Below are 27,018 nucleotides of genomic sequence, written 5' to 3'. Positions count from 1 at the left end.
AGTCAACAGCTGTTATGGGAATGGCGTACATTGTTAGCTTTTGTGAAGCCTTTCGAACATCATACAGAATAGGCGATCAGTGATTTCAAATAAAGTCGTTCAGTCTTATTTTCAGGGGTATTTTTTATTGTGTCACGGCTGATAAGCCGGAGAACCGGGAGAACGAAGTGGGCATCAGTGCTATAGTAATGGGCAGGTCTCCAAAGACAACACTAAAAGCGCTTCAAACAAACTGAATAGTTCACCCGGCACTCGGCTTTTCCACATCCAATACGGCGGCGAAGCTAATTACCAGTAGAACCAGTTTCACCACACAGAATACAGTAGATTCCTGACAATCAGTGGAAAGTCACCAACGCGCGTATGCAGTTTTCTGTCATTATGCATCCGCCAGTTGGAATAGTCACAAGTTTGAGCAAATACACCGCTTGACTAAAACGGCACAAACAACTTGTTGCTTGGAATGAATTTACTTGCATTCTTTGTTGCGGCCGTGCAAATATACAACGTGACGCCTGGTAAGTTGTGCTTTGCTTACAACTCGTTTCCTTAAGATTGACACTCTTGATTTTGAACTGATGCATTTATTATTTGTTTGTTAAATTTTCTTCACGTCTGCTGCGTCAACATTTTATGAGCGGGAAATTCTTTCACCCCGAACACTCGTTTTCTCATATTTAAGCGGGAACACAATGCTATTATAAAAACTGTTGGAATATTTAGTTAATAGAAACGATACAAATCAAAGGGATGTACACCTGCAGAAATATCCAATCGATTAAATATGGAAAAGCTTTTGGGGTCAAAAGTTTTGTACTTGAAAAAAACAAAACTCGTACTTGAATCTGAAAATAAACGCGCTGAGCTTAAAACTTGAAAAATAAAACAACACATTTGTCATGAAGTGATTGGAGCTGGGCGACCAAATGCAGCTTGGACCAGGGTTTATTGAAGAACTCAAAAGATAGACTCGAGCGGTGGTTCTTAACCTTTTTCCTTGTTCGCACCCCATTCAATTCACCAAACTGATCTGAAGCATACCTGTCAAAATCATGTTAGCTTCCCAAGTTTTTATTGTGTATTGTTATTCGTTTAACAGTACTTAACTTTATTACTTACAAAAAAATTAAAACTACATAAATAAAAAGTATTATATATTATATATATTAAATAATTATAGTAATAATAATAAGTGCTCGTTTGATTTCTTCAGGTTTAGGAAAATGCTAAGGCACTGAAGCAGAAATTAGACTTATACAGGTTGGTTGAGTTCAATCACAATTCTTGTTCAGAAAGCTCTGTCTTCAGGAAAGTACAATACAGCGCTGGGCCTTTGAAGAGCGGAAAGTCTCCATTCAGAAAAGGCAACGTTCAAGGTTCTTTGGTCAGCTTATATTCAGTTGCACATGCCAGTGTGGGCCGAGTTTGATGGGTGATGAGTCTTTGGGGCGGGGCAAGTTCTCAGGAGAGTCTGATTCCATGGGAGTGGGTGCTGGTTCGGTGAGAGCTGGTTCCGTGGGGTTGGGTGCTGATAATGGGCGATTCGATGTGTGGGGGCTGTTCTTTTCCTTTCCGTCTTTCAGCCTTGACGATCATCTTTGGCTGGGCTGTCTCCCTCTGGCACCTGCTGGTTTTATCTCCAAGTGACCTTCCTGTAAACATTCTCCTCCATTCTTGCACAGACACTGTTCCACCTCATCCATTCATCATTCTTTCAATTTTGTCATTTTGTACGGAATTATGTGAGCTTTTGGCTGTGACATCATCCATCATCGTATTTATTAATGTTCCCTGACTATGCAAAGTTTGTACTCACCACTTACCATGTTTTTGTTTGTTTGTTCTTTTGATCTCCATGTACGTACTTGCTTACGTCATCGTATTCTTAGTTTAACCATGCTTTCAACCATATCTTTTCTGTTAGGCAAAATATTCCCCTCCGTCCAGAACGTTCAGTAGTAATCGAAAACTGGTGTCTAGAATTAGTCAAAACATAAGATACAATCAAGTACTGAACATTTTTAGACAACTTTGGCAGTGTCCGTGATTTAGAAAATCATCAGGCATGCATTAAACAGTTCCTTAAGGGTCATTAAGCTATTCAGGCAATATATCAAAAAACATTTGTTCTTTCAAAGTGCTCAGAAATATATATCAGATGGTAAAGTTATAAAAACCTTTCTCATTACCACTTATCAAAAATGTCTAGTTATGTCTTCTTTATTGATTTGGTGTCTAGGTATAATTATATGCTTAAAATGTTTCTTTTATTGATTTAACATGTGAATATACTTGTCTGCTTATGTACTGTATTCAATGAGGTTTGAGCATATCTGTTTTTGTAGCTAGGCAGGACTGTTTGTATTTCGACCGCATTCCTTCAACGTTATTGGAATTGTTTTTCTTTTTGCAAACTTAAAAGGAATGGCAAAAGTTATGTAATTAAATGTTTTCCATAAGTGGATTTAAATGGCTGATGACTCCGACATGTTAAGTGCTACAATGTCCCAACTGTAGACAGAATAATAGAAAATTGCACAGGATTACACAATGTAAAAAGAGAGCAAGGATCATGTGTGTCGCTTTTGTTTTTGTCTTTCAGTCATTCACACGCTCGATTATTTCATGACGGCTTCTCGAAATGGGACGCTGCCAGAGTACATGGAGGTGGTGTATGTTGACGACGTTCAGATTCTGCAGTTTGACAGCAACCACAGGAAAACGAATGCGAAACATGACTGGGTGAACAAAATCACAATCGATTATCCATACTTCTGGAAGAGAGAGATGGACATCAGTTATGGGACTGAGCAGGACATGAAAAACAAGATTGAAATTGCTAAAAAGCACTTCAACCAAACTGGAGGTTTGTTTCCATCCGCTCATTTCATGTACTGGTACACTTCACGACTAACAAACAGACGTGTCACTGCTAGCTCCAACTTCAACCAAAGTGGAGGTTTGTTTCTGTCCGTTCGTAAAATTCATTTAATGTGCTGATACCCTTTGTTTTTTTTCATGACTAATAACCAGACGTGTCACTGGTGGCTCCTTTCTGATTAGCGTCACTGAATGTTGCATGCGATCCTTTCAGGTGTTCACATGATTCAGCTAATGTACGTCTGTGAATGGGATGATGAGACGGGTGAAGTTGATGCTTGGGAGCAATACTGTTACGACGGAGAATACTTCCTATCATTTGAGGGGAAGACGATGAAGTGGATCGCAGCAAATCTACAAGCTTTCAGTACCAAAATCAAGTGGGACCAAATAGATGGGCTTAATAAAACCAAGAAGAATGTTCCTACTGAGGAGTGTCCTTCTTATTTGAAGACGCATGTGAGAAACGGGAGGGACTTTCTGACGAGAACCGGTACATTGTCCTCTCTCTCTCTCTCTCTCTCTCTCTCTCTCTCTCTCTCTCTCTCTCTCTCTCTCTCTCTCTCTCTCTCTCTCTCTCTCTCTCTCTCTCTCTCTCTCTCTCTCTCTCTCTCTCTCTCTCTCTCTCTCTCTCTCTCTCTCTCTCTCTCTCTCTCTCTCTCTCTCTCTCTCTCCCCACACATGCTCTTTCTTACACATTCTCTCCATCTTTCCTGCCCTCCTAACGCGTTTTGCTCCATCTTTGCGTGCAGAGCTTCCCAAGATGTTTCTCCTGCAGAAGACGCCTTCTTCTCCGGTCACCTGCCACGCCACGGGTTTCTACCCCAGGACATCGTCCCTCTTTTGGAGGAAGAACGGCGAGGAGATCCATGAGGACGTGGAGATGGGGGCAACACTCCCCAATCACGATGGAACCTTCCAGACCTCGGTCCACCTGAAAGTGGAGGTGACGTCCGCCGCGGAGCAGGAGTACGAATGCGTGTTCCAGCTAGCCAGTGGCCCGGAAGCCACTGTCACCAAGCTGGACGCCGGAAGCATCCTGAGCAACGCCCGCATCCAGGGTGAGTGTTTGTCACGGCTCAGACACGTCCCATTGGCTGTAGGGCTCTCGCGAGTATTGACGTGGGTCTCTTTGTCGCACGCGCTTTGCCATCTGAAGAAGAGCAAGACAGGAAGAAGGCGAGGGCCATCGTCATATTGATCGCGGTTCTCGCTTTTCCGTTGGCGTTCCTTGCTCCGATGGCCGTGGTGATGTTGATCCTTGCCGAGTGTCACAAAACCAGACAAGGTGAGCGACACAAATGGTTCCTCTGTCAGGAACATCCAGAGATTTTTGTTTGCCTCGTGCCATTCACGGCCATTCCTAATCTCCTCTTGCTTGTCTTTCATTTCAGCCGAATATCCAGAAAAACAACGAGAATCAGCAATTTCTGGAGAAATTGCGTGTGAAGCCAAAGAAGCTGAATACTTGGGGAATGCTACAGAAGGATGTTTCAAGTTGGAACGGGTTGAATCGGTCAAATAATGTAGGAATTCGAAGGGAAAAGCAGAATTTTATAAAATATGGCGTGAACATGTATCATAGAAAATCGACGTCATGAAAAAATATTATTATTATTATTATTATTATTATTATTATTACTACTACACATCCAGAAGTTCTCAGACGACACAGCCATTGTTGGATAAGTTTCTGAGGGGAACGATCTGGAATACAGGACGGTCAACAAGGACTTTGTCAGTTGGTGTGAGCTCAACCAGCTTCAGCTGAACACCAGCAAGACGAAGAAGATAATTGTGAACTTCAAGAGGAAAGCACCCCACTTCACTCCGGTGAACGTCCAGGGAACGGCGGACATTGATGTCGTGGAGAACTACAAATTCCTGGGTGTTCGCCTAAAAACAAAGTGGACTGGACTGAACACACTCACGCCCTGTACAAGAAGGGCCAGAGTCGCCTCCACCTGCTGAGGAGACCACCGAGGTCTTTCGGTGTTTGCAGGGCTCTCCTCGGGACTTTCTATGACTCTGTGGTAGTAAATCCCATAATGCTCCGCTACGCACCAACCAACCTCCAAATGGAGCTGATTGAACTCCAGTGTCGTGACACACTCAAGTCCAAGTATGATGCTGCGGGCACCGCACAGTTTCCACATTTCATCCCTGACATAATCAATCGCTCAGCTCCGCACTCAAGCTGCTCAGCTGCTCTCCATGTTCAGCAGCACTTATCTATTGGAACTATTCTCCTCAATGAAGATGACCACAACATCTCACAGGAGACGTCTGACTGATGACCACCTTTGTGCAATCCTGAGGATTTCCTCAGCTCAGAGCCTCAGCCCAGACATTGATGAACTAGCATCGAAGAAGACATGCCAGGTATCTGGCTTGGACACATCGGAGCAGATCAGTGTGTAGCAAACTGACTGATAATGTTTTCTTTATGCACTTTTTCTTGCTACTCCAATGTATGGACTTGAATGTCTGCACTTTGACAGAGGAATGTTATTTGTTAATTTGTTTATTATTGTTATTTTATATTTGAATCTATTATTAGCCTTTGGGCAAATGTTTAACGAAGAAGGCTGCACGTCAAAAGAGAGGCACATGGTTGTTGTTCTGCACTCAGTGTTTTGTATTGAAACGTCATCAACTTTTATTTCATAGTGACGAGCGTCCTCCTGTGGATGCTTAGTGTAAGTGTTTTACTCAGTACGAGACCCGGTGACGGATCAGTTACACGTACTAACTACATACTGTGGATGTACAAAGTTGATGTTCCTCAAAACGTTATTGCCTTGGACAAGATTGGTCCGTCATTCTTGTGTTTTTGTTGTTTTTCTTCTGTTAGACTTGTGTGAACGATTGGATGTTATTTTCATTTACATATCGAAGTTACGTTAGCCAACATGCCAACATCAACTCATCCCAATCTGGACTCCCAGCCACACCCACACCACCAGGAATAGCAATCTAGACATTGGGAAAAAACGGAAACTAAAATCTACAAGCTTCAGCATTGTGTGCAGAGGGCCACAGATTTGGAATGAGCTTGACGAAACACTAAAAATGTTGCAATCCATATCCATCTTCAAGGCAAATCTAAAAAAATCAACTCCTATCGATGTATGTTTAATGTGCTGATCATTAATCGCGTGAACACCTGTGTCCTGTTGTTAATTTATTGATTGCTAATGTACTTTACATCAAATCCAGTGTAACCAGAGTACTGAGACTATCTATTTATTACTTGACGTATGTTTATTGTGTGTTGTACCTTATTGTGTGTTTATTGTTATTGTCTATTATATATCTGTATGTTTGTCCATAATGTAAGGATATCTGGCCAATATCTGCTACTTATGGGAAACCAGGCCCCCTATTAAAAGCTTTAAATAGCTTGCTTGGGGTGACCTTTCACGCATCCGACTGTGTAATACTGTTTGTTGTATGTCTTGGGTATTGCGTGAATAAAAAAACTCAAACTCAAAAACATGCTACAAGCTAACGATTGTCTAACGCGGTGTTTTCTTTATTTTGCATCTCAGTGTTACGATGGGCTTAAGAGGGATATGGTTTGAGCACACTTTTTAGTTACATTTTATGTAAGAAATCGATGTGTTTTTTATTATTTGCAATTCAATTTTGCATCTGTGCAATATTCAGTTATATATATTGGACAAAATTAAGCTTTTCTTGTTCCATATTTGATATGCTAAACGAATTTTTGCCGATATGAAAAGGTTCATTATTATATGTGGAGGAAGTTTTTTTTGTTTTGTTTTTTTCAATAAATATCAATGTTGGCCTGCAACCTCGTCCAAGTTTCACATTTTGGCCCGCTGTGTGTATGAGTTTGACCCCTGCTCTACGCTGTGGTCTGCTGGAGAGGGGGCAGTACGGACCGGGACAGAGGGAGACTAAATAAACTGGTCAGGAGCGCGAGCTCTGTCCGGTCCTGTCCCCTGGACAGCTCCTTCAGCAGCAGACTGTTCTATCCATGGTGTAAGAAGGAGGAGATGTTCCGCAGGTCCCTCATTCCCACTGCTGTCAGACTCTACAACACATGCTGCACCTGATCACGTGTCGGTTTCCTTCCGTTATCATCTAGACCACTACTGGTACTTGTCTTTTTAATGTATCCATTTTTACATTTTGCACATGTTTCTGGCAGGGCTGTGGACTCGGGGACTCGGACTCGGTCGGACTCGGTCATTGTTGCCGGACTCGGGGACTCGGTCGGACGCGGTCATTTTTGCCGGACTCGGTGCTGATTTTGACCGCGTCCACCGAGTCCGACAATAAAAAAAAATCCTTCAATTTTATTTTCATCATGCTGCTGAGAATGCGCGTAGGAATACTGTCCACAGCCCTGCTTACGATCAATGCGGCCACGTTGAGTTGCACTTAGGCTAATGTTTACATTATGTACCAATGTCAAGGATGATTATGTCACCCAGCTTATATCATTATTTTGATTTTGATCTAAATTAGCCTTGAATTAAGACTAAGCAGTCACATGAATTAACAGAAAAAATGGACACTCGGACTCGGTGGTCAAGAGGCCGGACTCGGTCTCGGAGCAAAAATCCGACCGAGTCCACAGCCCTGGTTTCTGGTATTCTTGCACTCTTGTGCGCTGCTGTGACAAGAAAATTTCCCGACAGTGGGATAAATAAAGTTCTATCTAATCTAATCTAAAATGCAAAATGTTAGACAATCAAACAATACATACAAAACATTGGAAGTTTTTAAAATGGCCAATCGCGTCCAAAGTGAAGGAAAAGCAATTAAAATTGCGTCACAGCTGGTGAGACGGACCACTGGGAAAACAAGATGGGCGTTAGCGCTAGTAACGAGAAGGTCGCCAAAGACAACACTAAAAGCGCTTCAAACGAACTGAATAGTTCACCCGGCGCTCAGCTTTTCTACGTCCAACAAGGCGGAAAAGTTCATTTATGTATAGGATAGGTAATAATGAGACAGAGGTCAACAGCTTAGCGCGTATTGAACAGACGCCCGTGCGTCATGACGTAATACAACACAGCAGTACCGCTGGGGCGTACAATTGTATCTGCTGGGGAGGTTTTCCACACCCTCGAACACGCGTTTTTTTTTTTTTTTTTTTTTTTTTTTTAATTGTCCCTCTCTACTCCGCCTTAACTCTTCTTTTGACCACGTACGACACATATGTCAGAGTTACGGCCCGCGAATTGATTATCTAAGGCCCCCTGGATGATATTTAATTACTATTCGAACCGGCCCGCAGGCCACAGCCGCCCGCTGGTGTTTTGCACGCACCAACACTACATTTCCCACAATGCAACGGTAGCCCGCGATGTCACTGCAGCTCGCTCGCACAACGGCTTCATTATTCATCAGTCGTCAGAGCAGAGTTCAACTTTCTGATACCCCCCTCCTCAAAAATGGCTAAACGTAAGGTGGACGCTGAGAACAGGGGGTTTCAGGCCAGGTGGGAGGCAGAGCACATGTTTACGGAGGTAAGAGGCAAACCTGTGTGTCTTCTGTGTGGAGAAAATGTGGCTGCAATGAAAGAATTTAATTTAAGAAGGCACTATCAAACGTCTAAGAAACACACAGACAAAGACAAGAATATGGAATATGAACAAAAGCTACAGAAGGTGGAAGAATTAAAACGAGGCCTTAAGTCCAGACAGGCTATGTTCACATATGTTAAATCACAAAGCGAGGCTGCTGTCAAGGCTAGCTTTTTTGTGGCAAAAGAGATCGCAAAATCAGCCAGTTCAAAATCAGTCGATCAAAAACGGGTTTTGAGCCTCAGAGCCTAACCCCGAACATCGATGAACTTGTACAAAAGATGAGACACCTCCAAGTATCAGGCTCAGGCTCAGACAAGTGAGCATCACAGAGCAGTAGCGTATTTTCCGTTTTTTAATTCAGTTACGTTTTTACATTTGTTTCTACAAGACATGATTTTTCTTTGAAGAAAGTATTGTTTTGTCTGTGTGCCATACATTTTGATATTTTATTTATTTATATTTATTTTTCAGTTGAATGGACTGAGGGAAAATTGCAGATAAGAGCCATGAGAACGAATACAACTGATTTGATTCATTTTTTTATTTTACGATTTGAAAGCAGTGATCGGTAGATCATAGAGCAGCACAATAATAATTTTTCATGCACTTTTGTTGATGCATTCATCTCGATATTAAGAAACACATTTTGTTTTTAAAAACAATTTAATGTTTTGCTGTTTGGCTGTTGAAAATGTTTTCCCTTGAAGTTACTGACAGAGCCATCACAAAATATTGCCATATTCATTTAATCATTAAATAATGTACACTGTGTTAGGTCTTGGTTCAATAGGCTATGTGCAATCATTTCGATATATTCTAATAAACATTGAACCAGTCCGGCCCTCGGCTTGTAGCAAATTTGTTTTTTTTGGCCCTCGGTGTGTTTGACTTTGACATCCCTGACGTACGACGTCCATTATCCAAACTCGCACCGCTCCCTCGCTGCACAGAATCCCGCGCCTGACATTCGTAACACACCCCTTCCTGCACCCGCGCTCTGTGTGGTTGATACGGACTGTTGGGGCGGGTGTTAATTGATATGAACCAATCGTCTTTCCCTCCTCACACGCTCCTTCCCTGAGCGTGCCGAACCGACGATCGCAGAACGTGGCTGTTCGATAAATTGTATATATATATGTTATCATGCGTTCCCTAATGAGTACTTATTAATAAAATTATTGCGCAGAATGCTTGCTGTTTCGCCTTGCAGACGTCCACCAGTCCACAACAAGTCAAACGATGGTGTCTGGAGCTTCCTGACCTTCTACACCTCTGGGAATCCAAGAAAGTTGCTGATAGCTCAATCCATTTTGTTGATGTCTGCACATGGCATTTTGTCCTTGCACTCCTTTCTCATGGCGTCCTGTCTGTGACTACTTGTTTCACATAGCATTTTCTCATGACGTCTTGTCTGTGACTACTTGTTTCACATAGCATTTTGTCCTTGCACTCTTTTGTTTCTCATGACGTCTTGTGAGTACTTGTTTCACATAGCATTTTGTCCTTGCGCTCTTTTTTGTTTCTCATGAGACTAAGCCATGCTTTCCCCCCCACCTGTCAGGGGCTAGTCTCACATTGTGGGTAGGGCATTCCAAATAAAAAGAGCGAGGGGTGTGACAGATCTTTTGTGTAGTCGGACTGCTGTAAGTCTGGATGCACTCCTCGCGAGAAAAGACTCAACATTCTGCCTCACTGGTTTTGTCTGCTGATCCTTTTGCTGATTTTGAACCTGACAGTGGCGCTCCTACCTTGCAACCGCCTTGGATTGGTCAGGCGAAAGATAAAACTGTCTCCTTGGATAGTGTATCTTCTGCAACTACCAGGCTAAGATCAGAAACCGAGCCTCATCCCCAACTCAAAACTTTGCTCTTGGAGGACCTGTCTACTCCAAGCATCTCTGGAGCTCAACCAAGTTCTCAAGCGAAAGATGACCTGACACGTTCGCAGGGGAGACTCCCCGCCACCGAGATACCATCTCATTTTTGGGTAAAAGTCAAGTCAAGTCAAGTTTATTTGTATAGCCCTAACTCACAAACAGTCTCAAAGGGCTTCACATAGCCAAAATTGACAATTATTCTCAAAGCATCCCCTGATCTTAAGCTCCCAAAAGGGCAAGGAAAAACTCAAAAAACCCCTGCCAGGGGAAAATGAGAAACCTTGAGAAGGGACCACAGATGGAAGGATCCCCCTTTCAGGATCACCATGTTGTAATGGATGCAGAGAGGGCACAAGTAATACATAATATGAAAATCAATGAAAAAATGGATGTCGGAGGTGCCCGCGACTGTCCTGGCAGTGTCTTCAAGGGGGTTGAGCTGCAGTTTCTTCATCTTGAATTGGTCCCCGAGAATCCAGCTAGCCGCCATCAGCTTTTGAGCCACCTAACCCCCTCCCCAGCCGGGGAGGGGGTGGGCAGAGAGAACAAAACAAACTCCGGCCAAATCGGCCACTACAAGTTAGTTAAAGGCCATCTCATAGAAATGTGTCTTTAAACGTGTCTTAAATGTTTCTACTGAGGTAGTAGTTCTAATATCCATTGGTAGGGCATTCCAAAGCTCTGGAGCCCGAATAGAGAATGCTCTAGACCCTGCAGACATTTTCTTGGCCCTCGGTGTAACTAGAAGACTAGCGTTTTGCGAACAAAGGTTACGAGACGGAACATAAGGAACGACTAGGTCGATGAGATATGAAGGCGCTAAGCCATGCAGTGATTTATAGGTTAGTAGAAGAACCTTGAAGTCACATCTTAAATGGACTGGGAGCCAATGTAATTTGGCTAATATTGGGGTAATGTGATCAAATTTTCTTGACCGTGAGAGCAGCCTCGCAGCGGCATTTTGCACCAACTGTAGACTTTTGATACTGGACTTAGGAAGACCAGAGAATAATACATTACAGTAGTCCAGGCGCGACGTGACGAACGCATGTATAACAGTTTCCGCATCCCCGGTCGAGAGGATAGGACGAATCTTAGCAATATTACGAAGGTGAAAAAACGCAATCCTGGTTATATTCTTAATGTGTTTTTGAAAGGAGAGCGTTTGGTCAAATATTACCCCGAGATTAGTTACCGTCTCACTCTGAGTGATAGTCCGGTTATCTATAGTTATAGTGGTTTCCTTAAATAAGTGTTGATAACGAGTAGAACCAATTATCAACATCTCAGTTTTATCTGGGTTAAGACGAAGGAAGTTGAGAGACATCCATTGCTTGATCTCCGCAAGGCACGCCTCGAGATTACAACAGTCCCGCGGATCTGTCATCGATAACGGCATATATAATTGGGTGTCATCCGCGTAGCATTGAAAGCTAATATTATATTTACGTATTATGTCCCCAAGCGGAATCATATAAATATTAAATAAAATCGGTCCGAGTACCGATCCCTGTGGGACACCACACGTAACATTATAAAGCTCAGGGGACGTATTGCCATGGACCACTCGGTGCGTCCTGTCTGATAGATAGGAATTGAACCTGCTTAGTGCTGACCCTGAGATACCAACACAACTTTTAAGACGCCCTAATAAAATATTGAAGTCTACAGTGTCAAAGGCAGCACTAAGATCGAGTAGTAACAATACAGACGACGTATTTGAATCCATAGCTATGAGGAGATCATTAGTCACTTTAGCAAGTGCTGTCTCTGTAGAATGATTAGCTCTAAAACCAGACTGAAAAGAGTCATATCGATTATTAGTGACCATGTAATCAATAAGCTGCTGCGCTACTACTTTTTCGAGAAGTTTTGCTATGAATGGGAGGTTTGAAACTGGCCTATAATTACTGAGACAGTCCGGGTCAAGATTCGCTCGCTTAAGTAGCGGTTTAATAATAGCGGTTTTAAAGGCTGTTGGCACTATCCCAGAGGAAACGGACAGATTGATTATATTTAAGACGGACGGTCCTAAAATTGGAAATAATTCTTTAAGTAGTTTGGCTGGAAGCGGGTCAAGTAAACATGTTGTTTGTTTAGCCGTACTAACGAATTTTGTAAGCATTTCAAGGGACACGCTTTTAAAATTTGAGAGGGTTACTGCATGATCTCCAGCGCTAGTAACCGGCGGAGTGATTGGAATGGTATTCTTGATCTCATCCCTAATGGACTCAATCTTTTGAACAAAAAATTTCATAAACTCGTCAGCTGAGTGGAAGGAGCTATCGGGGGTCGGCTGGCGCAGAGTTAGCTTTGCCACTGTATCAAATAGGTATTTAGGATTGTTTTTATTAAGATTAATGACTTGCAAAAAATAACGGGTTTTTGCTAAAATAAGCGCATCTTTATATTTCAGGAGGCTGTCCTTCCATGCCTGATGGAAAACCTCAAGTTTGGTTAAACGCCATCTGCGCTCATGCTTTCTACTTAATTGTTTAAACGTACGTGTTTCATCTGTGAACCACGGAGTTGGCCATCTACGGCGAGTTTTCAGACGTAGCGGTGCCACAGAGTCGATGGCTTTTAATAATGTCGCATTGAATTCATTTGTAAGATTATCAATAGAGCCGCTGTATGCGGGAAACATGGCGGTTGCCGGCGACAGTAACTCAGATAGCGCAGTTGCAGTCATGGAGTTAAAATTGCGGCTGCTGTAATTCTGATTGCTCTCTTGTCTTTGACAAGGAACTAAAATTTCAAATTTTATTAAGAAATGATCAGACAGAACAGTAGTGTATGGCAGTACTGCTATATTTGAGGTTGCTAGTCCCCGGGATAATACCAGATCTAAGGTATTTCCATTCTTATGCGTTGCTGCCCGTACAGCTTGCGTAAAACCAAACGTATCGATTAAAGTTTGAAATGCCGAAGTCAGTGGTTCTGACGGTGAATTCATGTGGATGTTGAAATCACCCATGATAACTATATTATCTGCATTTGTCACTAGATCAGCCACAAATTCTGAAAATTCATCCAGGAAGCCAGAGTAAGCCCCGGGTGGGCGGTAAATAACAACAAGATAGAATGACGGTAACGCAGTGGATCGCACAATGAGAACTTCAAATGTTTTAAATACGTGAATTGAGCGAGGCCTAAATCTAAGCTCAGAATTTGAGATGAGGGCGACACCCCCACCCTTTTTTCGAGGACGAGCCACATGCGAGCTCACAAAATTTGGAGGCGAGGCCTCGTTAAGTGGCAGCAGTTCATTAGGTTTTAACCAGGTCTCGCAAAGACCAAAAACGTTTAGATTATGTTCCGTGATAAGGTCATTAACGAGAACTGCTTTCGTATGAAGTGATCTAATATTCATAAAACCGAATTTAAGTGTAATTGGTTGATCAGGGTGCATATCTATCGAAGGATTTTTAAACGGGATGCGAGTAAAATTGTGTTCTCTAGGCCTAATATCACCTCTCAAAAGTTTATTAGGGCGGTGGGATGAAACAACCGTGGGAATTTGATGATGAGTATTTGTTACACATGTGAAGTTATCGAAAACAGGCACCGTTTCATCAGCAAGACCGGTCGGGACGGAGTGATTGGATTTGTCTACTACCCCAGTAGAAAGTGTGTTTATGTGTACTGCAGCACTATTTAAACTGTCGCGCTCTAGTCTACACGAGGAGCTATGTGTATGCTGAAAGTCTAGCCTAGCGCTAGTTAACTTTAACTTAACAGACTCCAAACCCAACCTCACAGTTGGTCTAATCACCTGTGCCCTGGCCTGCTCTAAAGTGACCTGTCATGAGTGGCTCAAACAGTAATCTATATTCCTAGAAAGAGTGAAGGCGCCTTCACGGTTAGGGTGAAGGCCGTCCTTCCTCAGCAGGTCGGGGCGGCCCCAGAAGGAGGACCAGTTATCTATAAAATACAGTCCCTGCTTTTTACAGAACCCAGCCATCCATCGATTAAGGGAGACTAATCTACTAAACCTCTCATCAGTGCCTCTCCCAGGCAGGGGGCCAGAGACAAATACTCGATGCCGACTCATCTTTCTGGCAAGATCACAAGTCCTCGCTATGTTTTTCTTTGTGATCTCTGATTGTCTCATCCTAACATCATTGGAGCCGACGTGTATCACTATGTCCGAGTAGCCAGTGTTGTTGGAACTACGCTGTTGACTAGGCCTATTGCGAGTCAGCTCCCTAAGATTAGCTTCTATGTCGGGTGCTCTGCCCCCAGGAATACACATTACCGTGGCTGGATTTTTAAGCGTAATGTTGCGGGTAATGGAGTCGCCTATGACCAAAGTGCGAGGGCCAGTAGACCGAGATGACTTTGGACGGCTATGCGTCTTACCTGGCTCATCGCGATTAGCAAGCCGCTTGGGGCTAATGCTAACCGGGCTAGCGGGCTGACTACAGCCCGCGTCTGTGTCCGCCGCAACTACTGTTATCGCACTATTCTGCTCTAACTGGCGGACACGTCCCTCTAGCAGAGACAACCTCTCTAAGAGAAGAGTGCAGTTGGTGCACGAAGCCGTACATACCTCTTGGTCCGCTGCCATACTTTGTGTCCGAAGAGCGACTATCTTGGATGCAGCTCGGCTCCGGAAGTCGGAAGTCTGGTGCACAGTGCTCCAACCAATAATGCCCCTGACACACAGGCTGCTTTCGATGTCAGTATACAAGTTGTATCAGCTAATTGCATGTTTTATTCTTGGGGACCACAAGAATTTGTTAAATGCATTTGTTAGCTTCACGCTAACGCTAGCTTACTGCGTAACCTTGACTGCATTGATAAATATTGTGAGGAGATTTATTATGTTATGTGTTATGTATGGTTGGAAGGACAAGTCTTTTGCTGTTGACATCTTTTAATCAAGCTAAAGGTTTGCGGCGCAAGGAAACGCTACCTCCGCTAAAAACTACAAACATGTCCGGCCTGGAGGAGGCGGGTTGTGAAGTATCTCATTTGCATTTAAAGACACCAAAAACAGCTCACTACTCAGCCACTACTCAGAACAGGGGTAAAAGACGCTAGCTTGTGACGCTATGATGACGAGAAATTGAGACAAAAGATTTGCTGTTCCACTTGATGTTGACCACAACGGAATGAGTAAAACGTCAAATGGCTTTATAACCATGCTACGTATAAGCTTAAAGACAATCACTGGTGACATCTTATTCCTGTTGATCCAAAGGTTTGGGCTCCCCTTTTCAAAATATTTCTTCTTGGTGGTTGGCCACCAAAACCACAATCACTCAAGATGGCTGCAAGTGGACTGACGGCTCTCCCTTTCGTTACACCCACTGGACCACAGGTCGGTCCAATATTTGTCTCCCACGGTCTGGAGCAATGGAGAGGAGCGCTTAGCATCTGCCATCTCCTTACAGACAGCCCTGGTAAACCCTCTGGTGAAAACTGCCTTTCCTTTGAAGAGGGAAAATGGAAATTTGACAACTGCCAGAAGAAGAGCAGTTACATGTGCAAGAAAAGAGCAAGAGGTAAGTTGTGCCTCATGACCAATTGGTTTTGATGCCCATCTTTGGCTTTTGCCTCGCAGGACAGAAACCGGAACCTCCACGCCATGACGGTAAGTCAGTCTTCCCAAATCCTGAATGTTGACGTAAAAAAATACGAGATGGAAAAAAGACACCACGGTACGCTCGCAGGTTTTCGGGAGATCCTTGTGTGCAACCAGCAGAAGCACGTCGACCTCTTTTGTCAGAGTGAGGCTCAAAGCGTCATCCGCATCCAGTCGGCTTTCTACGGACGGAGGAGTGGCAGCCTTTGTCCAACTCCGAGAGCAACAAAGGGTAAGACAGGACACAAGCGTTGCATTTTGGTCCAACTATACGACCGTTGCAGCCAAAATAAGCTTCCACTCGGCCTTGTGACTTGCAGAGACTTGCGTGGTGCGAGGAGCCCTCTCTCACTACAGGCGAAAATGTGACAACCGTCAATATTGTCTTGGTGACCCTTTCGAGGCTGCCCGGGAGACCTGCCCTGCTGTCTCCAAATACCTGCACATCGTCTACAGCTGTGAACAGAAAGGTGGGCTTCACGTCTCTGTTGTCTAATGGGGTATCTTCCAACCAGAATTGGGGTATGACGGCACACTGAATGGTCTGTTCTGCTACGGATGTTGACACGATGACTAAAAGGTTCAAGGGATGATTCTGGGTTGTCCTCAGTGTGTCTTGACAGTTTGGTTGAGGTGGACAAGCGCATCACCGACTCAGCGTTTGAAGCCTCGTCTTCTATGAGCGACACCAGCCCCGAGAAAGCTCACTTGAGTAGGAATTCCTGCTGGAGACCGTCACAAGATCGTACGTAGACAACTAAAAGCTACTTTGGCGCTGGTAGTTTGGTGTCCTGAACGAGCTCGTGTCCTGCAGCCTCCACCAGCTGGATCCAGGTGAACCTCGGTCACGTGAGAAAGGTGACTGGGATTGTCACCCAGGGCTGCCCTCACACTGACCCAAGGTCCTGGGTCATCGATTTGGAGATGAAGATGAGTGTTGATGGCAAAAGCTGGACTGATCACCCGGACGAAAAGGTGAGCGGCCAGCCAGTCGACCTGACGCCGACCGGGCTGCCCAAATCTGCCATTACAAACGAGAGTGCTATTGCTAGTTTACCGGAGGGGGGGGAGCACCGGTTTGGCTCTGCGTTTTCCGCTCAGCACGTCCGCATCCAGCCGCTGGAGGACAGCGTTGACTTTGGCCTCAGCTTTGACCTCTTGGGATGCGCACGTGACGGTAAGCGAGTCTCTCCCTCCGCTGCCGGGAAAAACATACAACCCGTCTTTTGATATCACCTTTTGTCTGACAGATACGATGACCTGTGACAGCACGTTCAACAGCCTCCACTTGACCAAGGCAATGACGTGAGTCGCACTTGCCCCGGTGTTTCCACGACGGTGGGCGCCTGTCGTCAATTTGCTTGTCCTTGCCTTCTGCAGCTTCCACTGCCCGCCCAAGTGCGCCAACTCCAAACACAATGTCACCGGAACCTTGGTCTACAATAAGGTACGTACGTGATTGCTGACCCTTGGACTGGAGAGGCACTGGCTCTTGGCAGAACCTACATTTCAATTGGGATTTTCAAATGAGTTCCATTTGAAAGATGATTTCATTTCCACACACCAATCAGAAAGTCAAATCCTCCCTATCGTGACCCGCCAGTTGAGTTCTTGACTTGATGTGAGTGCAGGACTCAAGCGTCTGCAAGGCCGCTATTCACGCCGGCGTCATTCGTGACGACATCGGAGGAGACTGTATTGTGATGAAAGCCGTGGCAAAGAAGGGCTTTGCTGGCTCCGGCCAGAACGGGATCACCTCCCTCAAGTGAGTGGCCAACGTTTATGGCAAAGCACCAATAAGAGGCCCAGCTCATTGTCACATGTGCGACCTGCAGGAATGCCGACTCGACGGATCAGGCCTTCACATTTGCGGACGGAGGTGAGTTCACGGAGCATTTTTTCATGTCAAGTGCTCAACTACTGCTAACCCCGCACGGGATGTCACCTGCAGAGCCGAGATGCTTGGGAGAGTCCTGGGAGGAGTTTGCGGGCTTCTGCTACAAAGCTTTTGATGACAAGAAGGAGTGGGCCGCTGCTCAAGCTGACTGTAAGAAATTGGGTGCCAATCTGGTGTCCATCCTTTCCGAGGTGGAGCAGACGTGGGTGAAAAATGCTTCCGCCCTCGGTGCGTACAGCGTCTTCGTAGAACGGCTATCCCCTGAACGCTGGGTGAGAGATCTTCTCGCCTTTGTCCTCTGCAGACACCAGCGACATGTGGACCGGACTGAATGACCAGAGTGTCCTCGGCATGTTTGAGTGGTCGGACCGCCACGAGGTGACCTTCACCGACTGGGCCCCGGAAGAGCCCAAACACCTGAAAAAGGACTGTGTGGCGATGTCGCAAAAGGTGCGTGGCCAATTGACCGTTTGCGAGAGTATCTGCGCGATCCGCTGAAATCCATCATGCTCATCCTTCAGGCTGGAAAATGGAAGCAGATGAGCTGCAAGATACCCAACAGCTTCATGTGCAAGATGCCCAAAGCGCATTATGCAATCACCTCAGAGAAGGCAGAGGAGAGCCATTCTGGTGACAGCGTACTCTTGCACAGAAGCAAGCTCGCCAAGTCAGCGAATGCAGTGAGTTGATTTTATACTCTCTCTCTCTCTCTCTCTCTCTCTCTCTCTCTCTCTCTCTCTCTCTCTCTCTCTCTCTCTCTCTGCATCCCACGTTTCTGGACAGGTTCAAAAGACAGTTGTAATGATTTCCACACAATCTCATTTCAGTGTCAGATCTTAGCATTCGCATTCGATTTCTACTCAAGATGTTTTGGCCCGTTATGTTTTGATTACATGTTTGCAGCTTGGATCAATTATCAAACTGAAGGGAGGTCTCCGTGTGACCAACGCCATCACCATCACAGGACGAGCAAATAAACTGGCAGATTGGTACGAGGACCCCACAACCCCCCCGCACCCACTCCCACACGAACACACAGTTGTACATCTGCGTTGCAGGTTTAAAGTTGGCCTGTTTGTGCCTGACGACAATGACAACGACGACAAGGCGGTCGCGCTGCTCCTCAAGTTGAACTTTGTAACCAAGAAGATTTGGCTGAACTCCAGAGTGAACACAACTTGGAACAAAAGAGAGGAGCATCCCACACAAAGCTCTGGACCCGGACAAGAAGTCAAGGTGACGTGAATCGCACCGTATTTCTGAACACACCCGCCTTACAGTTTCGTGGTTTCTAAACCTCCGTGCGGAATTTTCCTTACCTTTGATTGGTGCCGGAAAGTTAATTGTATCCAATTGTCGCTCCGTTCTTTGTTCGTATGTGCAAGGCGTATTCATACAACTGTGGCTGTCAAAACCTATTCCGTCTTGTAGAACCTCCCTAAACATACTTCAATCTTAAACAACACTTGAGTGTTTCTATGGGAAGCGGCCATTTACTGGTTGAAGAGCACCTAGCCCCTAGCGAGTAAAGGTTGGAGTGATTTACTTTCCCAAACTACAAAAAGTATGGAATGGAAATGTCACATTCAAAAGGAAGTGCAGGAACCATCCGACCACTCGTGATGCTGCTCAGAAATGTCCGCAAGAGCATGAATTGTCTTCGGAAGACTTGCTCGCAAGTCCCGAAAATGGCAACGTGAACGTCACATTTTTTTCATGGTGTCCTGTTGTCGCTCAGGTTGTCATCAAGTGCGCCGACGATCACTTCCAGATCACAATCAACGGCGTCGACAAGGTGACGTACAAATACCGAGAGGCCGATCTACAAAGCATCACGCAGATGAACGTGTGGGGTCTCGTGTCCATCAAGGAGATCAAGCAAAGCTCCGCTTAGACCAGCCTGCGCCAAAATGTGAGGACTGGCACAGCCTTTTCCACGAGCCTTAGATGGTTTGTGGAATAATTGTACAAAAGTAACCACTTTATAGTTTAATATTTAAGTCTAATTGGCTATGAGAATAAGCCAAACTTGCATGCTTTTATTTTCTCTTTTTGATTGCCTTTGTGCATCCTGGCTTCGTGTTTATTGCATTGAAATGCCCAGTATTTGTAGTTAAGATAGTTTTCCTGGCCCGATCAAGAGATCATTTTGACTGATTGGATGATGAGTAGTGATAAGAGAATGTAGTGTCTTGAGAAACTGCGTGTGAAGGCACAGAAGCTGGATGAAAACTTGGGAATGGGGGAATGCTAGCGAATGATGTGAAAAGGCGAGAAATAATGTCAAGCGAGAAAAACGGTGGGCGAGAAAAAAATGGTGTGCGAGAACGGTCAAAAAACAAAGCAGGAAAATACTAAGCGAAAATGTAAGTGAGAAAAACGGTAAGTGAACGGTAAGCGAGGGGAAAATGGTAGGCGAGAAAAAACGCTAAGCGAGGAAAAACAGTAAGCAAAAATTTGAAAAAACGGTACGCGAGAAAAACGTAAGCAAGGTTGAAAATTTTTGCTAAGTGGGAAGTTTTGGAATAGGTAGGAATAAGATGAGCAGTTGAATTCTGTCCTAAAAAGAGAAGAATTGATTTGTGCAAAATTTAGCACGCATTTTAAACGTGACATTTGAAAGTCCATGAACGTGCAGACTGACGTGAATGTCAAACTGGAACGATATCAACGTGAAATGCCGAATGTGCCATTCGGAATGAGGGGGGAAAATTTGGCTGGAAATTTGTGAATTTTGCAAAAACATTTTTGGAATAAAAAAATGGAAGCACCCATGACATGAATATTTGAAACATGTTGAAATTGGAATGGGGTGGATCGGATGAATTATCTGGCAGTACGTCAAAAAAAATGAGAGGAATAAAACAAAGAAGCGGAATAATACAGTTAATGGTGTATGTGTGAAGGCAGATTTGTTATTGGCAGTGATGCTTGGAGAACGAGTGAGAGTCCTGTAATTTATTTTTCTTGTATTGATGACAAAAGCCAGTGTTGTGATTTTCTCTTGTCAACATGTTCAATAAAAAATGTGCATGTGAAAAAGACAAGTGCCTCGATGTGCCGTGTCCTTTGGTGTTATTTTAAAAAGGAGGTATTTTCCCACTCTAGTGCCATCTACTGGCTCAGGTTGGACACTGAAAATCAAATCAATGTTGATTTGCCAAGTTTGAGCATGCCAAACAAGGAATTTGACTCCGGTACATCTCGTTCTCTGTACAACATTTAGGTAGCTAACCACATTCAGGACAACATGTGCAAAAATTGACAATTATTCTCAAACATCCCCTGATCTAAACCTCCCAGGAGGGCAAGGATAAACTCAAAACTCCTACTAGGGGAAATGAGAAACCTGAGACCACAGATGGGAGGGAGGATCGCCTCTTCCAGAATGACCAGGCTGCAATGGATGCAGAGAGGACACATGGTACAAATTCAAAGATTAAGCGTCGAGAGCAGGATGTTATTGCACAGCAATGTCTCTCAGAGAGGTGTGAGTTCATCAAAGCGACAGCCTGGAGGAAGAAGCTGTCTCTTCGGTCTGCTGCTTTTGGCGTACAGCGCTCTGTAACGCCGTCCGGAGGTGAGTACTTCCAACAGACTGCAACCTGGGTGTGAAGGGTCTGTAGAGATGTCACTTGCACGTTTCCTGGTCCTGCCGGATAGATGGGAGGTTGGTCCCGATGATCTTTTCTGCAGTCCTGATTGTCCATTGCAGTCTGTGCTTGTCTTCTTTGGTGGTTGATCCAAACCAGACAGTGATGGAGGTGCAGAGGATGGATGGATGATGGTCTTCAGCAGCTCCTGTGGCAGGTTGAACTTCCTGAGCTGTCTCAGAAAGTACAGCCTCTGCTGGGCCTTCTTCCGGACAGATTCTACGTGGCTGGTCCATTTCAGGTCCCGAGAGATTGTGAAGGTGTCTGTGGAGAGAATGATATTACCGTGAGGGGTGAAAGTGGTGAAGGGTCTCGCCTGAAGTCCACTGTCATCTCCACGGTCTTGAGCGGCCTCAGGTCCAGGTGGTTTTGGCTGCACCAGTGGACCAGCCGCACCTCTTGTCTGTACGCAGTCTCGTTACCGTCCCGGATCAGTCCGATAAGAGTGGCGTCGTCCGCATACTTCAGGAGCTTCACAGAAGCGTCGCCTGAGGAACAATCGTGAGTGCAGAGAGAGAAGAGCAGTGGGGAGAGGACGCACCCCTGGGGGGCGCCAGTATTGGTGGTCCGAGTGTCGGATGTGATTGTCCCCAGCCTCACACGCTGTCGTCCCCTGTTGGCCAGGGATCTGGTGATCCACTGACAGACGTCTATTAGACGTCAAAATGCTCGCAGGGTATTGTCGCCCTCCTGTGGTTGAATTACACCCTGCACGTTTTAAAGAAACAGTTTCTGGTCAAGTTATTCCTATTTAACGAGCAGTCATTCAATAAATAAAAATGCAAAATTACAGAATAGGTTCCGAGGCAACGCAATGCAATGCAATTCACGAATATGGATTCGGAAAGCAACATGACACGTGCGGTATTCGTCTTTTCCAAATGTTTTGTTGTTCTTGTTTTCTTATTTTGTAACGGAGACGTATTTATCTTTAACGGGGGGGGGGGTGGATAAGGGAAACTTCATGATGGCTTGACGCTTTTGACTGGTTTGTGGTCTTGGGGTTCTCACTGGTCACGTGATCACCTTTTGACCATCTGAGCTGCACTATACCACCTCTAGTGCGCAAAGCACATCGGCGGAAATCTCCTTCTCGGGGCGTCCAAAAATAAAAGATATTCGCGTTGCCGGTACGTTAAATTTTTTTGTTTTTCCATACTTAAACGGAACTTTATTTCGACCCTAATTCTACTCAGGATTAGTGTGTGGTTGTGAAGTATTTCTTGCTGTTGTTTCATCCGTGAGAAAATGTTAACCACTATTTGGCGTCGCTGGTGTTGAGGATGCTGGTGCAAGTTACTTCACTCGGCCGGTGACTCAAACGGTAAAGCCATTGAATTGCAACTTTTTCTTTCTCCAAACTAACTTTCGCCACAGCAGTCATAGACTGACACTCGTGATAAGCGATAAAGTGTGATTCTGCATGTAGTGATCGCCAGTGTTGGTGGCCGGAGTTGGATGATATAATTCTGGCGTTTGTAGGTTCATTGCAAGTACAAAATATTTATTGTCAGGGCGAGCAAGAGGACTTGTAACGAGCAGCACGTTGATCCGCACTGGAATTCATTCTGCTTAAGCAGCTTGCAACATAATTGGGGGGAAACACTCATTTTCGTAACCGATTTCTGCTTTTCCCCAGTCGCTGCATAAGTTCAGCTATTGCATGTCAATGAAATGATGACGTATGATCACAAGTGGACTTTTTTTTTTAAAACGGTGTCACTGCAACAGTTTATGCAGTACATTTTTGAATTTATTGAAATGTATTCAAAAGCTTGTTCACTCTGTTGTGTGTGTATACATAAAGAGGTCAAAAGTTGACAAAGAAGAAAAAGAAAGACAAATATACTTGGGGCTTTGGTAAAACGTTTATTTGGTGGTTTCTAACTTGAATGTATTGATTCTTATCTAGGGTTTGCTGCGTTCGCATGAATTAAGCAGTTAAAAGTGTGAATTGTTACAATCAATCAATCAATCAATCAATCAATCAATCAATCAATCAAATAAATAAATAAATAAATAAAGTTAAGTAAGTAAATTAAACAGCACAACACACATTGCACTTATTATCTCTTAAGATTAAAAAAAGTGTTAAAAATTCCAAAGTATTCACTGTTTTCCCCTCTCTATTCCATTGCCGTCACATCCACCACTCATTGGATTACTCAGGATTGAGTCAGTCAATGAAACATTGAGAGGGGACATTTGTTGTTGCGGGAATCGAGGGGTAGGTCAAGCAGAATGTACATCTATGCAGGTTAAATAAAGAAAATGTGGGATACATAGGACGTGACTAATTGAGCTGAATTCAATATTTAAAAATAAATAAATAAAAGATATACACTAGGCAAGATAATATGTGGCTCATGAGAAAGGCCTGGAGACTTATTTTTGTAGTTTTTGCATTGACATTACCCTGATTTTGTTACTTGCTTGATAGACAGATGAGCCTTCTGCGACATGGCGTATATCCCTGGTTGCTAGGATATATTGTCAAGACGGTGGGGTGTATACAGTTTGTGTGCATGTGCCAAATAGACACAGTGTCGTGTATGAAGTGCTGGCTCTATTCGGGAAAACGCTTTGCGATCTTCATAGACGTACAACGTGCTATTGTGGGGAAAAATATGTAGTCAGTCAGTAGCCATTAACACAACGACTTGGCCCCTTATGCATGTTTGTGTTGTTTTTAACTTTTTTCTAATGAGCATTTCTGTTGCCGTGATTGGTCAGAACAAAAGTTTGGTGGGCTGCACAAGTTGCTACATTGTCCAATCAGCTGAAAGCAGTGGTTCTTAACCTGGGTTCGATCGAACCCTAGGGGTTCGGTGAGTCGGTCTCAGGGGTTCGACAGCGCCTCCCCTGAGGAGGTCCGAACAAACCTGATTTATTGTGTAAATTCTGATTTACCAGTATGTAATTTGTTGTGAGTTCATGCATTGTGTTGGTTTTGTTCTTTGAACAAGGTGATGTTCATGCATGGCTCATTTTGTGCACCAGTAAAAAAAAAAAAAAAAATGTCTAGAATTTAACAAAAAGAAAAAAATTCACTAACGAGGGGTCCGGTGAATGCGCATATGAAACTGGTGGGGTTCGGTACCTCCAACAAGGTTAAGAACCACTGGCTATTCAATTGCCCCTCCTTTCCCGGGTGGATCATAGTGGAGCGGTCCGGATCGATAAACTATGAAGACCTCCATTGAACGATTTGCATATCGCTTGTCTGGTTACACCAAAGCAGGATTGGGCGCTGTTTGCTTTTTATCCATCCATCCATTCACTATCTGAAATTTTTACTCACGTGGCTGGTGGGCGTGCTGTAGCCTATCCCAGCACTTTTCAGGCAGTTGGTGCACCCTGAACTGGGAGCCAGCGGCGTACATTGAAGGAATGGGGTCGAAATACAAAAAGTCCTGCCTAGCTACAAAAACAGATATGCTCAAACCTCATTGAATAAAGTACATGAGCAGACAAGTATATTCACATATTAAAGCAATCAAAGACATATTTGAAGCATATAATTATACCGACACACCAAATCAATAAAGAAGCCATAAGGACACATTTTTGATAGGTGGTAATGACAAAGATTTTTATAACTTTATGATCTGATATATATTTCTGAGCACTTTGAAATAACAAATGTTTTTTGATATATTGCCTGAATAGCATAATGAATGACCCTTAAGGAACTGTTTAATGCATGCCTGATGATTTTCTAAATCACGGACACTGCCAAAGTCGTCTAAAAATGTTCAGTACTTGATTGTATCTTATGTTTTGACTAATGCTAGATGCCGGTTTTCGATTACTACTGAACGTTCTGGACAGAGGGAAGTATTTTGCCTAACAAGGAAAAGATATGGTTGGAAGCATGATTAAACTAAGAATATGATGACGTAAGCAAGTACATGGAGTATCAAAAGAACAGACAAACAAAAACATGGTAAGTGGTGAGTACAAACTTTGCATAGTCAGGGAACATTAATAAATTGATGATGTCACAGCCAAAAGCTCACATAATTCCGTACAAAATGACAAAATTGAAAGAATGACAAATGGATGAGGTGCGACAGTGCATGTGCAAGAATGGAGCAGAATGTTTACAGGAAGGTCGCGTGGAGATCAAAGCAGCAGGTACCAGGGGGAGACAGCCAAGAACCCTGCCAAAGATGATCGCCAAGGCCGAAAGACGGAATGGAAGACAGCAGCCCCCACACACACCGAATCGCCCATAATCAGCACCCACCCCCACGGAACCAGCTCTCACCGAACCAGCACCCACTCCCATGGAATCAAAATCTCCTGCGAACTTGCCACACCCCCTGACTCATCACGCATCAAACTCGGCCCACACCGGCTTGTGCAACTGAATATAAGCTGACCAAAGAACCTTGAACGTTGCCTTTTCTGAATGGAGACGTTCTGCTCTTGAGCATGGTCGCACGAAAGGCCCAGCGCTGTATTGTGCTTTCCTGAAAACAGAGCTTTCTTAACAAGAATTGGGATTGAACTCAACCAACCTGCGTAAGTCTAATTTCTGCTTCAGTGTCTTAGCATTTCCCTAAATTTGAAGAAATCAAACGAGCACACACTGAGTAAATTGGATAACAGGTGATTGGCAATGGCTTTTGCCATGAGGTGCAGATAGCGCGCTCCCTAAATTGTGGACAAAATCCAACAACATGTACATCTAAAGTCAGTCCCAGCTTTGTGGTACACAGATGGTGTCCTTCCTCGGATACTAACCTCTGAAGTCAGGTTCCAAAACTGCCAATTTTACCAGCAGCTAGCGTGGAAAGGCCTTTGTTAAAAGTCACATTTCTGCCTTCGGACGTTACATCGGTAGAACAGTAGAATATCCGTAGGTACACGCTTTGCGCCCATCCCATTTTGGTTGCATTTTATGCAGAAGATCAACGTTGGAAAAAAAAAAAAAAGTTGTCTTTCAGTGGGACCATCGTCACGTTTTCCCCACTTTGTCTCGGTTAATTAACTTGTTTTCCTCTGCTTCTTTGCTTTCTTTGTTTTTTCCCCCCCCCTGACCCGGTGTCCTCTGCTTCCTGCTCCACGCTATCACCTCTTCCTTCCCTCTATGACCGCTTCCTGTAGAACTCCAAGTCTCGCGACATGGAGCTGATGGAGAAGAGCAAACGGAGCGCCGCTCATCTGCAAACACTCGGACATGACGCCTTCGGAGCGTCGGAGTTAAAACACAAACGCGCACGCTCGCCCTACAGAAAGAAGATGTCGTCATACCTTGTGCATGGCTGGGGCCTCACGTCCTCTATTATGGCCTGCAACCAAGTGTGTGTGCAAGCCTCCTTTTTTCCCCCTTTGTTTTTGCCACGTTTGTGAGCTCCTCAGCAAGTTTTTGTCCGCTTCTGAGTGGAGGACAGCAACACAATTGGAGCAAAACTCTCCTGCTTTTTTTATGCAGTCTACCATCTCAAAATGTATATTTGCAATGGAAAATGAAAGTGGTCCCTCAAAATTCAAGCACGTGTGGTTCATTTGCAAAACAAGTTAGAAAGGAATGGGTGGATTTCGATTTCAAG

General features: G+C 44.3%; 4 protein-coding genes and 1 long non-coding RNA gene across 7 annotated transcripts in view; 4 read left to right on the top strand and 1 right to left on the bottom strand.

Annotated features, from left to right (window-relative positions):
* LOC148380307 (uncharacterized) overlaps nucleotides 1-24,948 on the bottom strand; it is a 42,165-nt gene extending 17,217 nt beyond the window's left edge. The window contains exon 1 of the mRNA XM_088364886.1: nucleotides 24,762-24,948. Within this exon, the coding sequence (XP_088221012.1) occupies nucleotides 24,762-24,843 (82 nt within the window). The 5' untranslated portion in view covers nucleotides 24,844-24,948. The remainder of the gene's footprint in view (nucleotides 1-24,761) is intronic.
* Nucleotides 189-6,697, top strand: LOC148380310 (major histocompatibility complex class I-related protein 1-like). Of its 2 annotated transcripts, none has more exons than XM_088364868.1 (6): nucleotides 189-518; nucleotides 2,603-2,959; nucleotides 3,095-3,373; nucleotides 3,633-3,941; nucleotides 4,040-4,168; nucleotides 4,275-6,697. In XM_088364868.1, the coding sequence occupies exons 1-6, from the start codon at nucleotides 464-466 to the stop codon at nucleotides 4,403-4,405; spliced, it is 1,260 nt and encodes a 419-aa protein (XP_088220994.1). In that variant the 5' UTR covers nucleotides 189-463; the 3' UTR covers nucleotides 4,406-6,697. The 2 variants fall into 2 exon arrangements, with proteins under 2 accessions (XP_088220994.1, XP_088220995.1); XM_088364869.1 differs by having other exon boundaries at nucleotides 204-518; nucleotides 2,603-2,866.
* LOC148380309 (L-rhamnose-binding lectin CSL2-like) lies at nucleotides 8,018-16,488 on the top strand. Of its 2 annotated transcripts, XM_088364898.1 has the most exons (6): nucleotides 8,018-8,384; nucleotides 15,527-15,646; nucleotides 15,720-15,830; nucleotides 15,890-15,919; nucleotides 15,999-16,142; nucleotides 16,231-16,488. In XM_088364898.1, exons 3-6 carry the CDS (start codon nucleotides 15,809-15,811, stop codon nucleotides 16,404-16,406), a joined length of 372 nt encoding a protein of 123 aa, XP_088221024.1. In that variant the 5' UTR covers nucleotides 8,018-8,384; nucleotides 15,527-15,646; nucleotides 15,720-15,808; the 3' UTR covers nucleotides 16,407-16,488. The 2 variants fall into 2 exon arrangements, 1 of the variants encoding a protein (XP_088221024.1); XR_015854884.1 differs by lacking the exons at nucleotides 15,527-15,646; nucleotides 15,720-15,830; nucleotides 15,890-15,919; nucleotides 15,999-16,142; nucleotides 16,231-16,488 and adding an exon at nucleotides 9,631-10,126.
* On the top strand, nucleotides 16,995-20,863 carry LOC148380308 (limulus clotting factor C-like). The gene is made up of 11 exons (XM_088364864.1): nucleotides 16,995-17,087; nucleotides 17,161-17,215; nucleotides 17,291-17,357; nucleotides 17,542-17,675; nucleotides 17,746-17,789; nucleotides 17,862-18,035; nucleotides 18,112-18,257; nucleotides 18,329-18,487; nucleotides 18,711-18,796; nucleotides 18,866-19,043; nucleotides 19,546-20,863. The coding sequence occupies exons 2-11, from the start codon at nucleotides 17,166-17,168 to the stop codon at nucleotides 19,699-19,701; spliced, it is 1,194 nt and encodes a 397-aa protein (XP_088220990.1). The 5' UTR covers nucleotides 16,995-17,087; nucleotides 17,161-17,165; the 3' UTR covers nucleotides 19,702-20,863.
* Nucleotides 22,606-26,959, top strand: LOC148380306 (uncharacterized). The gene is made up of 2 exons (XR_015854890.1): nucleotides 22,606-22,784; nucleotides 26,573-26,959. It is a non-coding gene; the product is annotated as an uncharacterized LOC148380306 (long non-coding RNA).
* The last annotated feature ends 59 nt before the right edge of the window (nucleotides 26,960-27,018 follow it).

The sequence above is a fragment of the Syngnathus floridae genome, chromosome 21 (genome assembly GCF_059516105.1).
Source record: "Syngnathus floridae isolate MCC-2025c chromosome 21, RoL_Sflo_1.0, whole genome shotgun sequence".
NCBI lineage: Eukaryota > Metazoa > Chordata > Actinopteri > Syngnathiformes > Syngnathidae > Syngnathus > Syngnathus floridae.
This window is presented reverse-complemented; position numbering and strand designations above follow the sequence as displayed.

Coding starts and splice junctions, on each gene's coding strand:
- LOC148380310 (XM_088364868.1), top strand. CDS start 464: ATGAATTTACTTGCATTCTTTGTTGCGGCCGTGCAAATATACAACGTG. Junction 519..2,602: donor AATATACAACGTGACGCCTG/GTAAGTTGTGCT, acceptor TTTGTCTTTCAG/TCATTCACACGCTCGATTAT. Junction 2,960..3,094: donor CAACTTCAACCAAAGTGGAG/GTTTGTTTCTGT, acceptor CGATCCTTTCAG/GTGTTCACATGATTCAGCTA.
- LOC148380309 (XM_088364898.1), top strand. CDS start 15,809: ATGTGCAAGAAAAGAGCAAGAG. Junction 15,831..15,889: donor GTGCAAGAAAAGAGCAAGAG/GTAAGTTGTGCC, acceptor TTTGCCTCGCAG/GACAGAAACCGGAACCTCCA. Junction 15,920..15,998: donor GGAACCTCCACGCCATGACG/GTAAGTCAGTCT, acceptor GTACGCTCGCAG/GTTTTCGGGAGATCCTTGTG.
- LOC148380308 (XM_088364864.1), top strand. CDS start 17,166: ATGACCTGTGACAGCACGTTCAACAGCCTCCACTTGACCAAGGCAATG. Junction 17,358..17,541: donor GAACCTTGGTCTACAATAAG/GTACGTACGTGA, acceptor ATGTGAGTGCAG/GACTCAAGCGTCTGCAAGGC. Junction 18,488..18,710: donor TCGCCAAGTCAGCGAATGCA/GTGAGTTGATTT, acceptor ACATGTTTGCAG/CTTGGATCAATTATCAAACT.